Here is a 16,437-nt window from a genome sequence, read left to right as displayed (position 1 = left end):
AAATGTTAAGGATGGGTTGTTCCTTTAATCAAACAGACAACCAGAAACCTTCATTTATAGGCTAATGATGTGGAAATGCACTTTTTGGAACTTTTTGTTTCTGCCGAGTTTGCACGTAGTTTGTGGGAGGAACTTATGGATTTGGGTGCGACTGCTGATCTTAATGTGATGTGGGAGACTTTCCGTAACAAGACCTTGAAGGTTGCTGAGGGTTGTGTTGGTGTTAACGGTGTTCCCAGAAGGAGGTGTTTCTTCTCGCAGGGCACTCTGGATATCCTCAAGATCAGTCGCAGTGCACAGGATTGATGGCAACTCTGGCCTGTACTGGGAACTAAGAAGGATGGCTGTGAGGGCAGATAAGGAGGTGTTTGGTAGAGGAATCTGTGAGCAAGTGACACACCATCTATGGTCTAGTGACCCACGTCCTGTTTACAGAGAAATTTAAGCACTACGCATATCCAGATCTATTTCTCTGAGAGTCACAGTCAGGGTGGCTGATGGAATGGTCCTTATGGATGACACTGCAGTTGTGACCCGCTCGGCTGGCTACTTTGAACAGTTGTTCAAAGCTGATCCCCCGGCCAGGACATTGGATATCTCTGGGTCCATGGTCCTTTAAGGCCGATCCCCCAATTAGCTGTGAACCACCCAGTCTCACGGAGATTGCACATGTGATCAACCAGCCGAGGGTAGGAAAGGCTGCAGGGATCTGTGGTATCTGGGGTGAACTTCTCCAGGGTGGTGGTAAGGCAGTCCTCCTGGCATTGCAAGCAGTCTTTGCTTCCATTTGGGAGACTGGCATCATCCCAACTGACTGGAAAAATGGGACTTGTCATCTCTATCTGGAAAGGGAAGGGCAGGGTGATCCCCCTGGATTGTGGCAACCAAGGGGGGATAATGCTGCTCTCAGTGCCGGGTAAGGTCCTTGCTAGGATCATCCTCAATAGGATTCGTGATCACTTTGCTCACCTACCAGCAACTGCAGCAGTCTGGTTGTATGCGTAAGAAGTCTACCATCGACCGTATCCTGGCAATGAGGGTTCACATGGAGCGCAAACGCGACTATCGCCAGAGTTTCTTTGCAACCTTTGTCTTGTGAATTTTTCATAAAGCTTTCGACTCCGTTGATTGAGCAGCCCTGTGGGACATCCTGAAACTTCGCAGAATCGCCTCAAGGTTGCTGGATATCATGGCAAGCCGGTACATTGGTACTGTTTGCGTTGTGCAGAGTGGAAGCAGAACCTCTGTGTTTTTCACAGTTGATTCTGGAGTTCATCAGCGGTGTATTCTGCACCTACTCTGTTCAATGCTTGCATGGACTGGGTGTTGGGCAATGTTATGGGGTCCAGTGGCTGTGGAGTATCTGTTGGTGAAGAAAGATTCACTGATCTTGACATTGCAGACGATGCTGGGATCTTCACAGAGTCAATGATAGCTCTGATCGGGGCTCTCGAGAGACTGAGCAAGGGTTCTGAGTGTTTGGGCTTGAGAGCGTCCTGATAAAAACCAACATCCAGGCCTTTAATGACCTGGCACGGTCATCAGCAGTGTGTCTGTCTGCGGCGAGAGTATCGACCTTGTCAAGAGGTTTACTTACCTTGGCAGTGACATTCATGTCTTTGGTGACTCTTCCTATGAAGTCCGTAGAGTGATTAGGAGAGCATGAGGTGTCATAAGGACGCTGGAAAGAGGTCCAAGTCTTTAGAGTCCTGTTGCTTCCTGTCTTGCTGTATGATTGCAAGACATGGATGCTATCCAGTGACCTAAGACTGGACTCCTTAGGTACTGTGTCTCTTCAGAGAATCATTGGGTACCACTGGTTTGACTTTGTGTTAAATGCGCAGGTGCTCATGGAGTCACAAATGAGGCATATTACCTGCTTTGTGAGGGAGCATCAGTTATGGCACTACGGCAATGTGACGTGATTCCCTGAGGGTGATCCAGCTTGCAGGATCCTCATTGTTGGGGACCTGAGTGGCTGGAGCAGGCCAAGGGGACGTCCAAGTAACACCTGGCTGTGGCAGATAGAGGGTCATTTCCAGAGAGTGGGACTGGACCACGTGTCTGCCTGGGGGGTTGCCAACCAGGATCCTGAGCTGTTTTGTTGTGTGGTGAGTGCGGCAACTCACTGTATCAGCGCATGCTCTCCAACGTGACCTGATCCAATAGTTTGGCTTAGTAATCATAGTACATATACACTGAGTATTTTAAAATTTAAAAGACCCTGTGGTTTCAAATTGAACACATTTTTAAGTGACAAAACATTTAAAACATTACTGTAAATAGAATAATGATAAATAAGAATGGAAAAAATCAATTATAGGAATAAATTGCAAAGCACACATGACAGTAAGACTATATAAACTCTATTATAGGCATTCATTCTTCAAAGTTTAAAATTGGCAATAACTAAAGTAACCCTTTAACAATTTTCTACTTGAATGAATGAAAGATTAAAATATTGCTTTGTTACTTTTCCCCTCATTTTAAATAAATGACTCCTTTTAAAAACTGCAAAATGTCCATCAAGACCCCTAGATCTCAAAGTTACTTTTGAAGTCATTTTTCATGCCGTTCTTTAGGTCTAATTTGTTTTCCACTTAAAGGGTCTTACTGAGTCTTTGTGATTTTGTTCAGAGCAGCTGAAGAACTAAATGCTTTAGCTGCTTAAACTTAATTAAAAATTCTTTTAGTGAAGGCGGTAATGCGGGTTAAATAACCTCATGACATTAATCCACTGCAATTTCACCTAGTCTTTGGTCCTGTACAAGTGCAAAGAATTCTTGTTGAACATGTACTACCCCCTCACTTTGTACAATATTTAGATGAACATGGGACTAACGTGTTAGTTCAACTTGCTAATGTACAGTCTAAACAGCAATGACAGTATGGTAACAATTTCATATTGTCTTGTGGTGTTGGTTATTTTGATACATAACTAGCATGTAATTTTATTTAGTGTGCATAAAAACAACACCTAGTTCTTTTATAAATATGAAAAGATACTGTAGAATATTAACTGTGTTCATGAAAACGTTAAATGTGCTTTCCAATTAGCATGAACTGTGTGGTAGTCAAAAATAATTACTGTTTTGTTTTTTTTTTTTTAAATTGGATCATTTGATCTTTTTTGCTAATTAACAATTTAAAATTTTCAAAGTGACTTAGATTAAGTAGCTAGATAGAGAGCAATCAGATCATGTATACCTTGCATTATATGGGGAAAAAGTAATGTTGTGTTTTTGATTCTTTTTGCAGTCCCAGAAATCCTGGATAGAAAACACTTTCACCAAGAGGGAATGTGTGTATATTCTACCAGTTTCAAAAGACCCTCACAGGTAAACTGATTACCATTCTTATATTAATGAAGTATTGTGAATTGGTGATGATAATTTATGGAAAAAGAAAATTGTATTGATGGTGAAGCTATAAAAATGTATACATTAATAGGGGCAGACAAATTTTAAATGAATATTATAGTAAAGTTGTATCTGTCTATCTAGTCTGCTTGGCTACCAACTTTGTAAACTTGGTAGTTCAGGAACACTTTCTGGAAGAAGCCCAGCTTTATATACAGGTTGGAGAGTTACCTGCAACTTTTTATAACAATGGTTATTTGTAAAGTTTTTGTAGTACAAATGTGCATAGCACTCTTCTATCACAGTACAAACACAATTGCTATCTTGGAAAACCCAGCATATTTCATTCACCGTGTCTAACATCATTTTTGATGTGCTGCCCTTCCAACAGTGCAGACACATCAAGCATTAAACAGGCTTTAGATGGCAGTCTGGCGCTCTCTAATAGGCTGTTTTTAAAAGCAACGCCAAATTTTAGATCGTAATGTAAATGATGAATTGGGTCATTTTGTTTTTATCAAATTGTTTTTTATCAGAAAAATATTACATGGACCAAAAGATCCAAAACATCTGGTAATCTACTATACTTCTGAGTCTGTAGTTTGGTTATCCAGAATTAAAAACTGGTAGTCCCATGAATCTGGACTACCAATTTGTTCACCCCTGATTCACATGCTTTAGACTTGTGTTTTATTTCGTTTAGCTTAGCTTTCTGATGCTTCCTTATTCATCTATTTAGCAGATTTTGTAAATTCTGAATATTGAATTAATACTTGTTAATCAGTATAGTTGTGTACAAGTTTACTAATAACTGGAGAATATCAAAATTAACTCTTGTGGTACAAATGTATAACAGTTTAAATCTGTGTAACGAAAGAGACAAAGATCATAAATCTCTGGGGCACCCAAAGGTTAGCCCTGTACAGTTTAACAAAAACAAATGTTGGTTCAAATGCGTTAAAAAAGGTAAAAGAAAATGTCATATTGATTTGAGTCTCAAAGTAGACTGCTAAAGATGGCAGAGCTTCCAGTCTTATGAGGTCCTGGCAGGAAGAGGTTGGTCCAGGCAGGTAGACACCGGAAATGACGTCAGAGATGTTATTGCTGTTAGTTTTCTGGTCTGCAGAGAGAGGAATAGAAAATGCATCAATCAAACAGCACCCCTTGGTGTCCCTGCGTAAAATTTCAGTTGTCTGAGCCCTTAAACTGTCCCCCCTGCACATGTGTGTGTGACACTGCTACATTCATTCATATTAAAATGGTTTCTTCTTAATAACTGCTTAAGTTATTATTTTGGATATATGATATTGTATTCTCTTGGGGAGGATTCTTTTGACGTTCTTGAAGAATTTTTGAAAATTTGCTTCAGAGGAATGGCTTTAAAACAACAATCTTAATTTTCTTAATGTTCTGAGGTGGTCAGTTGGAGTCCAGATCTCGGTCCAATTCAGAATATGTGGCAGAACCTGAAAAAGGCTGTTCACTCAGGGTCAACATGCAACCTGATGAGTCTGAGCAGTTTTGCAAAGAGTAATGGCAATGTGTAGATGTGCAAAGCTGACTGAGACCCCCGTATGCACAGACATGAGGTGGTCATGGCTGCCAAAGGTGGTAGCTACTAAATACAGACTTGGAGGGGTTAAATACTTAAGTTATCATTCTGTTTTTCACTTTGCCATTAAATGGTTTTTCTGTTGATTAATGTGAAAAGGACACATTAAATGCAATGAGATTTGTTGTGGTATAACAATAAAATGTGAAATATTCCAAGTAGTAAGTACTTTGTATAGGCGCTGTAGGTATTCCAACTTTTTCTATATGGAATAAATTTCACTTTTTGTTTATTTTATAATTAACTGTAATATGAGTCTCAAGTTTCAAATCAGTTAAGCTGAATGCCTTATCACTATAGAAACTGATGTAAGAGTTCCTAAACTTTTTTTATTTAGTACTACATTTCACTTCGTTGAAGAGAACTGTTTTGTTTTTGATGAGGTCACTGTAGTAACTTGCCTACCTAGACAGAGCAACTCGCCATATCTTTAGCAACATTTTACAACCCCTTCTAAGGAATTCCCAGACACGTCCAGGTCAGTGGAAAGATGTAATCACTCTGTCACGTCTTAGTGGACCAATATACCCAAACCAGTCCATGTGGCTCCTCTCAATCCACAAAAGCAGCTGTTCTGATATTCTGAGCTGCTTTTGGTGAACTCTTCCCTCTAAGCCCACTAATCCTGTGAAGGAACCACATTTTGGCTGTTTCTACTTAAAATCAGTTTCTTTCAGTTACTACCCAAAGCCAGTGACCCTAGGTTAGTTGTGGAATGTAGACTGGCTGGTAAATCGGAAGCTTCAAGTGAATCCTTAGCTCCTGTTTCACTACCACTGTCTAGCACAATGCTATATCTGCTGATACAGTACTGACTCATCTGTCAAGACCCTGAGGTGCCTGAACTGCTCCATTTAGTGCAGCTTTTATGCATACAGGCAACAGAACACTTTTTTTCCCCAGGAAAAGACCCTATGACCTCTTATTTGAAGGAGATCAAATCTTGGAAGAGGTTCAAGTCAATCACATGGCTCACATATGTGTACACACAGCCAAAGCAATGATATAAACTTTAGCTATTATAAATTTTTTGAAAATGCACATATTCAAAATCAAGGCCTGGATGTAGATAGTGAGGCACATTAGATGGAACTGTTTCCAAATACAACCAGCCATAGTGATTATACAGTAACCTTTTCAGCCTCACTTGCTCCTGCTTTTAATGTGTACACGTGATGCTGTTCTTAGTAGCCAGTCATTAGTGCGAGATTAAAAGTAATTTACCTGTTCCGAGTTTTACAGTGGCTACAGCTTTTCTTTTGAAAACATTTTTTCAATATGTTCTAAAAGCTCTATTTTTATTAGTAATGTGCTATGATACAATATTATATGCTTATGCAATAGGAAGCATATTTGTATGTTACTTGTTATCTCATCCCAAGATTATCCTAAAGTTCTTTGCACTTGCTTCTAATACCTTTTTTATAATTCACTTCATATTGTGTAAATGATGGAATCCGTATACATTTTTTGTCTTGACAGATGCCTTCCAGGATGTCAGATTTGCCAACAACTTGTTCGGTAAGTCTGCATTTATTATAATAATAAATAATTGCTATTATAAATCCAGGCCCATTGGTGTCATATATATATATATATATATGAGGTGAGACACAAAAATAACCGGATTGGTTAAAAAAAAATATATATATATATATTTATTGATGAATTACAGTATTCTAAACATTGTCACCTTCTATATCCTACCCTTCCCGATCTCTACACCGCTCAATATGTATCTTCCATTGATTGAAACAATGCTGGACGCTTGAGGCTTTTCAACAAGCTTGCCGTTTTTGTCTTCACTTTGTCCATTGTAGAAAAATGTGTTCCCTTCAGGTCACTTTTTGGAAACGAGTAAAAATCACAGGGAGATAAATTGGGCAAATAGGGAGGATGATCAAGGACAGGAATGTTTTTGTCAGTCAAACAGTGCTTTATGGAAAAAGAAAATTTGTGAGAAATTTTGATGTTGATTTACTGTTTGATTTTTTTTTTTTGCCCCACTTGACATTATTGCGGCAATTCGTGTAGCGATGGTTGTGCCAATACTGACTGGGTTATTCACCGGATATACCTAACAGGTCGGTGGTTTGAGAGGGCATGTAGGATGGGATATAATTGTATGATTCACGTCCGGCCGACCTCCAGATCTTTTTCCAGGAAATCCTTAATCCCAGTCCGGTTATTTTTGTGTCTCACCTTGTATTATGCTGAAAATATTATCCCCTTATTGAATTAAATTAAAGTAACAGAAGAATAAATGTAAGTGGCTTAGTTTTCCAAGTAAATGGTGAAAAGAGGAACATTTGAGTGAATACGGTGTTTATTTTTATATAACATTAAAAATTTTTTAAAGGACTGAATGACTGTGCTAAAATGGGTAATTATGATTATTTTGATGGATAATCTACCTTAATAAAAGGAAAAGTGTCTGGGTTCCCATCTGGTTGCTATTTGCTATGTCTTTATCATTCTGAAAGATGGAGCATCACGAACATTTTTATAAAAGAGTAGTATTTGTCATTCCAATAGATGGCACATCACAACACTGCTTTTCTTAACCCCATATAAAATGGCACATAACAGACGTGCCCTGCATGGTGCACTGCAAACGTTAACACAGCAGTTTCAACCCTTCTTAGACAGGTAGCACAGCTATTTATGATTACAAATTGGAGATTATACACTTTATTACATGTTGCTTAGTTCAGATGGCATTTATTACAAGTAAGTCTTTCATTATACTTGTAAACAGTGTAAATCATTCAAATGCATTTTTAGATGTTTAAAATACTGTTATCGGCAATAAATAGTACTGAAACAGGAACACAAATCTAACCAAAAATATACAGTACATTATGTTTCAGCTGATTAAATCAAGATAAAATTGTTGCTCTTCTCTAACTCTATTTTCACTTCATTATATTAAGCATAGAAAAGAATGCTAAAGCCTCTTTAAGAGCACATTTTACTGTGTATCCGTAGTTATTTTTCTCTGTGTGGCCTAAAAAGTAGTAGACGGTGGGAATAAAAGTACTGTTCCTTGAAAAGATGCAGCTAGGCTAGACTAGAAGATGAAGTGACTGGTAGTGAACTCCACTGTAGTGTCCTCACGGCACCTTCGATTGGTCAGCAAGCTTGTAGTATACTCAAGGGAAAGTTCTTGTATTGATTTCTAATCATTTACCGAGTAGGTCATTGTATCACAATGGCCCTGAAGTGCAAAGGCTTTCAGTTACACATTTTTTGAAGACTACAGAGTGTGCTCCAAGGACAAGGTGCATTCAGATGCAAAAGTAGAGGCTTTGCTAAGTGAGAGTGTCTATAGTTGGCTTCAATGAGATGATGATCCAGCAGAAACATATTATGCCAATTTAAAAGCAAATGGTGTTCATGATATAGTATATACACTAAGTCATGCATTCAGTGAGGATAATGCATGCTAGCTCAGAATATTCTAATTTAATGTTACTGTGTCAGAGTGCAACATTCTTATGTTTTAGATGTAGCCACTATGAGTAGAATATACAATTAGCTATTTAAATGCTCTGACTATAATTGTATATGCTGCACTACTTTTTTTCTTTTCGGAATTTGCAGTTTGGTTTAGAAGGAAATTTTTAGATATTGTTCATTACACTTCAAGGTCATGTCAGTTAATAACAAAGAATGCAGGATTTTCATACAGTAGTTTGATTTTAATAAATAGAATGCAATGATTCTGGTCTTTTAAGTTTATAAAATTGCATTGTGTATCCCTAATATCTTTGCATAGAGGACCTGGAACCAAGATACATTTTCCTTAAAATGCTGAAATTATATGTTTCAGGGATGTGTATCCTAAAAACACCTTTAAAAAATATTTAAACAAGTTAATCAAAAAAAAAAAAAAAAACCTTTGTCCTTGATACTCTGTGCAAGTATCATAAGAACAAGTACTCACTTGTAACCTTTACCACAGTTTAATGATGGTGTTGCTTCTTAGTCTCAATAAAATGTTTACCATATCTTTTATTCCAGACATTTTATTTTAAATAACATGTTAACCTGATTTGGGTATTTTTTGGGTGGTGACCTTTACCCGTTTCCTTTTCATGATTGCAAAATAAATTGGTACAGCAGAATATTTGACGTTGATTGCTATAACACACAGCATTTTACCAGCCCACTTGCAGTTTGCATAAAATTACGCACCTTTTTAGGCTAAAGCTACCAACCTGAGCTCCCATTTGCATTTAAAACTTGTGCATTATGTTATGGCAACAACCCATTTTCATACTTAAACATTCGAGAGAGCTGGCCTTTTTCCTTCCCAGACTCAAGTATTATGTTTTTAGAATACAGTTCAGTTTTTTAGAGGAAATTGGGCTATATGGCTCCATTAATTCCATTTTTAAGATTTATGAACATTAGTGTTGTATGGCTTAGTTAAATAAGCTTTTGCAGTATGAACAGAATATACTTTTATTACTTATTGTGCAAATTTAAATGGTTTGTCTGCAACACTGGTTTGGACATGTGCAAAGGAGAGATGTTGGGTATATTGGGAAAAGGATGCTAAGGATACAGCTACCGGAGAAGAGGAAGGCCTAAGAGAAGGTTTATGGATGTGGTGAGAGAGAACATGCAGGTGATGAGTGTGAGAGAACAAGATGACGAGGACAGGAAGATATGGAACAAGATGATCTACTGTGGCGACCCTAACGGGAGCAGCCGAAAGAAGAAGAAGATTGCTCTTGCTAGTATAAACGGCTCTGAGGCTAGAGACCAGCAGCAAACCCTGAATTTTAAAACGAGCGTACTCCACTCATAAATGATATGTTATATGTTACTTAGTCCATGTAGTTTGTAGTAATGGATGAAATAAATTTTAATCACATGTATCAGGTGAAAGCAGATGTTTCTGATAGAATTGGAGCCAATAACGACCAGCTCTGGACAGCAGCAAGCAATATCAAAAACATCTATGTAAAAAAATGTTTTATACTCACACCATGCAAAATACATGCATTTTTTTTGGTTAAAATATTGAGAAAAACCTCTGGGGAATGAAAACCGTCCATAAACAGGAAGCCTTTTCAAATGGGATCACAGTTTTGAATTGAATATAGGACTCTTGACCAATGAATGAAGGGGATCTTCAACTAAAAAGCATAACCCTGTATGACATACAGACACAGGAAGAGTCTCCTGACTCCACAGAACCAGGGATTGTGCACAGGATTCATATTTGGTACCTCAGGTCCTTGAGGCACCAGTGCTAGCGGCTCTGCCTTCTCAATAAAAACAGGTTAGATGGCTTTAATCTCCTTAGCTTTTCTATTTTTCTTGTTTTCATATTTAAACTTATGTCTGAAAACTGCTTAAGCATCATATGGATTCACCAGTATTTTGTTAAACATTCCTGTGATGTATTATTACTGTAAGATGACAAAGTTTTCATTAGTTAATAAAGCACTCATTATTTTCTAACCTAACCTGGTGCATTATTTGCTTTTTTTTTAGCCACGAGAACTAGTTAGTACAATTTTATGTGTGTGTTTATTTGTTTCTTCTTCTTGTTGGTTCAGTATCTTTGAGAATAATGATGTATTGAACACAGACATACATATTATACTTTTTGTCACATTTCTTAAATTAATCCTTCAGTTTTTAGCAATTGTTGAAAACAATATTTAAAAAATCTGCCAGCATGTCTAGTATACTCTGTTCATGCATGAATCAACGAGTTCTTGCCTGCTAGGAATTTACTTTTGTAGGCTCACTTGCCTGAGCCTAATGTGGAATTGAACAAATGGGACTCTGGTCAGCTAATGCTGTAAATGGACAGAATTCATATATGCCTCTCATTCTCTGCTGTTAGGCAATTCTTTTTATTTTATCAGTGTTTACTATAATGTTGTAGTGTTTTCTTGATCATAAAACACTCTTGGGGAAATCCTTAATTTTTTTTGAGTGGCCTGAAACTTTTGTGCAGTATAGTACTTTTATATGTTGTAATATTTAGTTAGAAAAGTATTAAATGTTTTTAGTTATTTTTTATACTTTGCATGTTTTGGTTTATATAATCCTAAAACACCCTCCCTTCACATGTGTGTTTGTAATGAAATAAATTCTACATAGTCATTTCTAATACCCAAACGTACTCTTGCTCTATGTATTGAACCATACCTTACTTATTACTAGTTACTAAATGTCATTTTTGTAACTTAATTTTTCCATTCTGGTTTAAACAGAAGTGTTTAAAAAGGCTTGTTGCCTTATTCAATATCGAAGTTTTCTTCACAAATATTTTTTCTCCATGTTCTATGGAAAGTTTAAACTGGTATAAAATGATTTCAAGAATAGTAAAAGCATATTTTATTCTTAATAGATGTTGCTGTGGGCGCCTGGTGAGGCAGCATGCTGGCTTCACAGCCAGCTTGGCAATGAAGTATTCGGATGTGAAATTGGGTGAAAATGAAATGCCAGAGCTGGAGGAGTGGTCAGTGGAAAAACATACAGAGGAGAACCCAACTGATGCATATGGCATCATCAACTTTCAGGGAGGGTCTCATTCCTACAGAGCCAAGGTATGTTTTAAGTTGCACATAACAAGCAAAAGTTATTTGAGATCTTTCTACCTTTCCGTATGGAAATAATCTCTTTTACATATAAAAAATATCCAGGCCTACTTAAAAGAAGTGTATATTGTGAAAAGAAATGATTTAAAATCTGAATTTGTTGAGCACATTTTTGGTTCGTCTCAGGTACCACTTTATTTAAAATGTGGTAATGCAATCAATGCAAATGGATCGCACTATGATAGTGTCCACATCATCTGTGCTAAATTACGTTTATTTTGGAATATCACAGACCAATCAGTCCATCTAGTGTAGTGCTGCCCAGACTTAACTGAGGTTTTATCAAATAATTCTTCCTATCTCTTTTTATTGTTTCTCATCAACAGCTTTCGTGTGGTGCTGTATAATGACTGTACTGTCATGTTTTTCCTCCTAGTAGGAAAAAAGCAAAATAAAGGTAGTAAATAGCACAATAATTTTGAAGCCATTTTAATTCCCTGTGTAAGAAATGGCATTATAGTAAAACCGACACATTGTTAAAGGATGTTTGTATGTGTCTTACTGTATTTTCTGTGATGGAAAAATGTAGAAGATACATCATTTTCAGTAATACTGAAGATAATAAAAAAAGCAACAACCCAACCAGTGGTCTCCTAATGTAATTGCATTCTTTTTTTTTGAAAAATGCCATTTGAAAATTATGGATAAAGCCTGTATACGTTTGTTATCTTTTGTTAAATAAGCTGCAGCACACCATCCAAAATCTGAATGGCATGGTGGCACAGTGTGTAGTGCTAACACCTCACATGTCTAGCAGCCTGAGTATGAATCCCATGTCTGGATGTTGCTTGTATGGAGTTCATACATTCTTCCTTAGTGTGCGTGGCATTTCCTTGGGGGGGGGATCCTTTTTTTCCTTCCACATTCCCTATTGACCTCTTGTGGTGGCATAGTTTAGTGCATGTGCAGGCTCTGTGATGAACTGGTGCTCCGTCCAGGGCTGCTTCTTGCCTTGTGTCCAGTGCTGCCGGGATCGTATAAGAAAGGTCCTCATAAAATCCAAACCCTACATTAGATTAAATGGATTTGAGGAGGTTGTATTATTGTACAGTAGATACTATGTAGGCCTGAGTTGTTGTTTTGTGCTTACAGCCTTTGTGTGTTGCTGTTTTGCATAAATGGCATTTAAAAGTTGTACAGTTCGCACCCTTGTAAATTACATTACGGAAAAAACAGATTTTTTTTTTTTTTTTAAAGTACATTAAGTCCTCAGAAGTACTTAAAATAAACTAGTAATGACTGGACTACTGTTTATAATGTTCTGTGACACAATGTGATTCATATTTTTGTAGAACTGTTTGTACTTTTAGGTTTTCCATAAGTGTCCTATGTATGGAACTGTTAGTGGGATATAAAATTATACTCATACATATATATATATATATATACAGTAGTTGGTTTTATGCTGTTCTGGTACATCAGAGGCCCTTTTCTATTGTGAAGATGGGCACATTCCTTGATAAATAAAATAGCAGTTGGTCTGACTTGAGGCACTCTGGTAGACCATAGGAGTTTGTAAAAATACATAATCTTATCCAAGACTTAATATGTAAGCATTTTATTATAAATTTTGATTTTCATTTTATATGTATAACTCTTTTTTTTTTTTGGTAGTATGTGCGACTATCATATGACTCTAAACCTGAAGCAGTTTTACGCCTTATGCTGAAGGAATGGCAAATGGAGCTTCCAAAGATCGTCATCTCTGTGCATGGAGGAATGCAAAACTTTGATCTGCATCCTCGTATCAAACAAGTGATTGGCAAGGGCCTCATTAAAGCAGCGGTTACAACAGGAGCTTGGATTTTAACTGGAGGAGTGAACACAGGCAAGAGACAAAAATACAGTCCTTAAGAACAGGGGAGGAAAGTATATAAGGGGTTTGCTTTGGAGTAGTCATTAGCAAATAACAGAAAATTGTACCCTGTAATGCTGTGACACATGGGTGAGAATATAATTATAGCATGGTCTTACTGCTGTGTATGGCTCAATTAACAAAATTGCCAGGTATTTATAATTATGGCATTGTGACTCCTATTAATAGTCCAGGGAGAATGATTCAGAACTGCTTTTTGTAACCACAGTGATCAGATTTTATAAATTATTAAGCTTAAGTGTTTTAAAGCTGTTTATTTTTGGAATACTTTTCATTTGCTTAATCTAGTTTTGCTATTATGTTTGTTCTTGTTTTGTTAGGTTACGCTGCATATTGTATATAACTTTTAACACTGCTGTTTTGTGCTAAATGATGCTGTATATACTGTGGTGACATTTTGATAATTAACATCACTTTACTTGATAACTCTTAGATTAAACAGTTGTCTTGATTTTGTTATTCTGATATATACAAAGAAAGTATTGTTCACAAGTATTTTGTGTTTTTATGAATACAGGTGTTGCCAAACATGTTGGTGATGCTTTAAAGGAACATTCATCCCGATCATCTCGGAAAATTTGCACAGTTGGAATAGCACCTTGGGGTGTAATTGAGAACAGAAATGACTTGATTGGAAGAGATGTAAGGGATTATTTACTATTTTATTCTCTGTGTTCTGTCTTGGGTAGTGTCTTTTGGCTATATCAAATTAAGTCTTTTGTTTTTAGTATTTTTTTTTTTAATCCTTTCACTTGTTGCATAGGTTGTTGCACCTTATCAAACACTACTTAACCCCCTAAGTAAACTAAATGTCTTGAACAATCTTCATTCGCACTTCATTCTGGTGGATGATGGAACAGTTGGAAAATACGGTGCAGAAGTAAAGCTACGCAGAGAATTAGAGAAACACATTAATCTGCAAAGAATTCATGCAAGTAAGTGTCGTCAGCAAGTCAATTGCACAAACCTCATTAGTAGTGGGTTGTTTAAAATGTTTGTCCTTTTAAATGTTCACTTATAAACCTTTTAATGCATTACCTATAGCAATGGTTCTCCATATTCAGTCCTGGTGGCCCCCTGTGATGGCAGGTTTTTCCCCCAACACACTTGTTCTCTAATTGGAGTCCAACATTAGTCAAATATGTTGGCGTTTTCCCAGGTTCTGTTCTGGTTTTTGTTTATATATAAAACATGCTGTATTTTTACTGAATTAAGCAAGAATTATATGTATTAGATGGGCATGAATTAATCTTTTTCCTTTTAAATACTGTGTTAAATCAAAATAAAAAGGAATAAAGAGTCAGATAATTAAACAATGAGATCTATTATAACAATAATTGAGAAAATGGTTGGAGCAAAAACCTGCGGCCACTGACCTATAGTACACAAAAAAAGGCAACTCGCTGAAAATTGCTTATGTTAAACTTGACAATTGCATTATTTTTGCAGGCTTCCTGATAATGCTTATTAAAGTTTTGCACATTTTTTTCTGTGTATTTTTACTAAATTGTATTTCTGTATAAGTTCAGTATGCCAGTGTCTCTGCACAAGTCCTCCAGCTTTTAGTTTCTCAGTGCCTGAAGCTGTTAACTGAGCGGATTTTAGGCAGATTGCGCTAAATTCACCTGTTCATAAATGAACATGACCAGCAGTGTGTAGTACATTTCATTCATTGTATTGTATATAATTTGAAATGAAATGTCAATAACATTTGAGTTGTCTTGTTAGGCAAATCCTCTGTTACAGTATAATTTTTCCTTTACAATCTGAATAGTGTTCTGCATGATGTTATGGTAAAATGAATGGCATTTGTTTTATTGCTACCAGTAATTTAGAAAATGAAAGTGCCTAAAAACACTATTTTTTTTCTTGGTTTTGGACAGATAGTTTGCCAATACTGTTTATTTAATGCACTGATCCAGTCCTGGAATCTGCCGTCATATTTCTACAAGAATAAACAAAGTGGTTAGTTGAGTGATGACCAAAAATGATTTGGAAAGGTCATGCAAGATATTTTACAGAAAGTTAGACTGGAATGAGAGAAAAGAAGATAATTTGCAGTCTGTTTGACTTAACTGTTAAGGTATTTCAGGAGAATAATGTAAGTGATTATAATGAGGTACCAAAGTAGAAAGCAGAGAGAAAATATCCAAATTTAGGTAGCATATTCATGATGAGAAAGATTTTAGTTTGACCTCAGAAAAGCACTGAAAATAAAGAGGTTTCAGAACATAACTAATAGGTATAGCTACAGAAGAATTGAGAGATACAAGGAATTGATCACTCGGAATTCTTGGAACAACATGGAATATATAATGCGCGTGTGTCATGAACTTCTGAAAGCCAGTGCAGAGTCAGATGCTTTAAACTGTTGAGGCCAGTCTGTGAGGATATGGGAGCCTCCCAGGAAGACTGTTTGTGGAAAGTAAGAAGTGAAATAAAACAGTTGTAGCTGTAAATAGATGATAATCTATGCTGCCTAGTGACACTTGATACCTATTTATATTTTGGCTACTGTCACAAAGGTTGCTTTGCAAATTATAAGTCATAGTTACTTCTACATTTCCAATCAGTCTGTTATTATCTGGTCTATAAATACAGTACATTGCTGTCTGTGGTTAAGACAGGTAATAAATGACAAGAATGTGTTGACCTAAGCTAAATAAGATAAGGCGACCTACTAAAATAATACTTTTGTAAGGCACAAGGATTGCCTTAACTGAGAGACTGTTAATTACTTTTGTTTGAGAATTCTATAAATGTGGTGGACCCATTAATTTAATATGACATGTACATACAAATTATATGCTAATTACTGTAACTTAGGTAAGCTAGTGATATGGAATTATATCGTACTTAGGTTTGAATAAGATAAGAGGGCAGTGTGGCTTGGCAAGCGTTTTTCATTATATTTGGAGGGGGAGGGAAAAAAAAACTTTTTAATGGAAAAGTTTTTTTGTTTTG

General features: G+C 36.6%; 1 protein-coding gene across 3 annotated transcripts in view; it reads left to right on the top strand.

The window, feature by feature from the left end:
• trpm7 (transient receptor potential cation channel, subfamily M, member 7) overlaps nucleotides 1-16,437 on the top strand; it is a 120,768-nt gene that overhangs the window by 46,615 nt on the left and 57,716 nt on the right. For all 3 annotated transcript variants that reach the window (XM_039772829.1, XM_039772830.1, XM_039772831.1), the window contains exons 2-7: nucleotides 3,259-3,338; nucleotides 6,454-6,492; nucleotides 11,348-11,546; nucleotides 13,212-13,425; nucleotides 13,991-14,115; nucleotides 14,237-14,408. In XM_039772829.1, the coding sequence (XP_039628763.1) occupies nucleotides 3,259-3,338; nucleotides 6,454-6,492; nucleotides 11,348-11,546; nucleotides 13,212-13,425; nucleotides 13,991-14,115; nucleotides 14,237-14,408 (829 nt within the window). The remainder of the gene's footprint in view (nucleotides 1-3,258; nucleotides 3,339-6,453; nucleotides 6,493-11,347; nucleotides 11,547-13,211; nucleotides 13,426-13,990; nucleotides 14,116-14,236; nucleotides 14,409-16,437) is intronic.

This window comes from Polypterus senegalus, chromosome 12 (genome assembly GCF_016835505.1).
Source record: "Polypterus senegalus isolate Bchr_013 chromosome 12, ASM1683550v1, whole genome shotgun sequence".
Classification (NCBI taxonomy): domain Eukaryota; kingdom Metazoa; phylum Chordata; class Cladistia; order Polypteriformes; family Polypteridae; genus Polypterus; species Polypterus senegalus.
The sequence above is the reverse complement of the archived record's forward strand: the minus strand, read 5'-3'. Positions and strand labels throughout refer to the sequence as shown.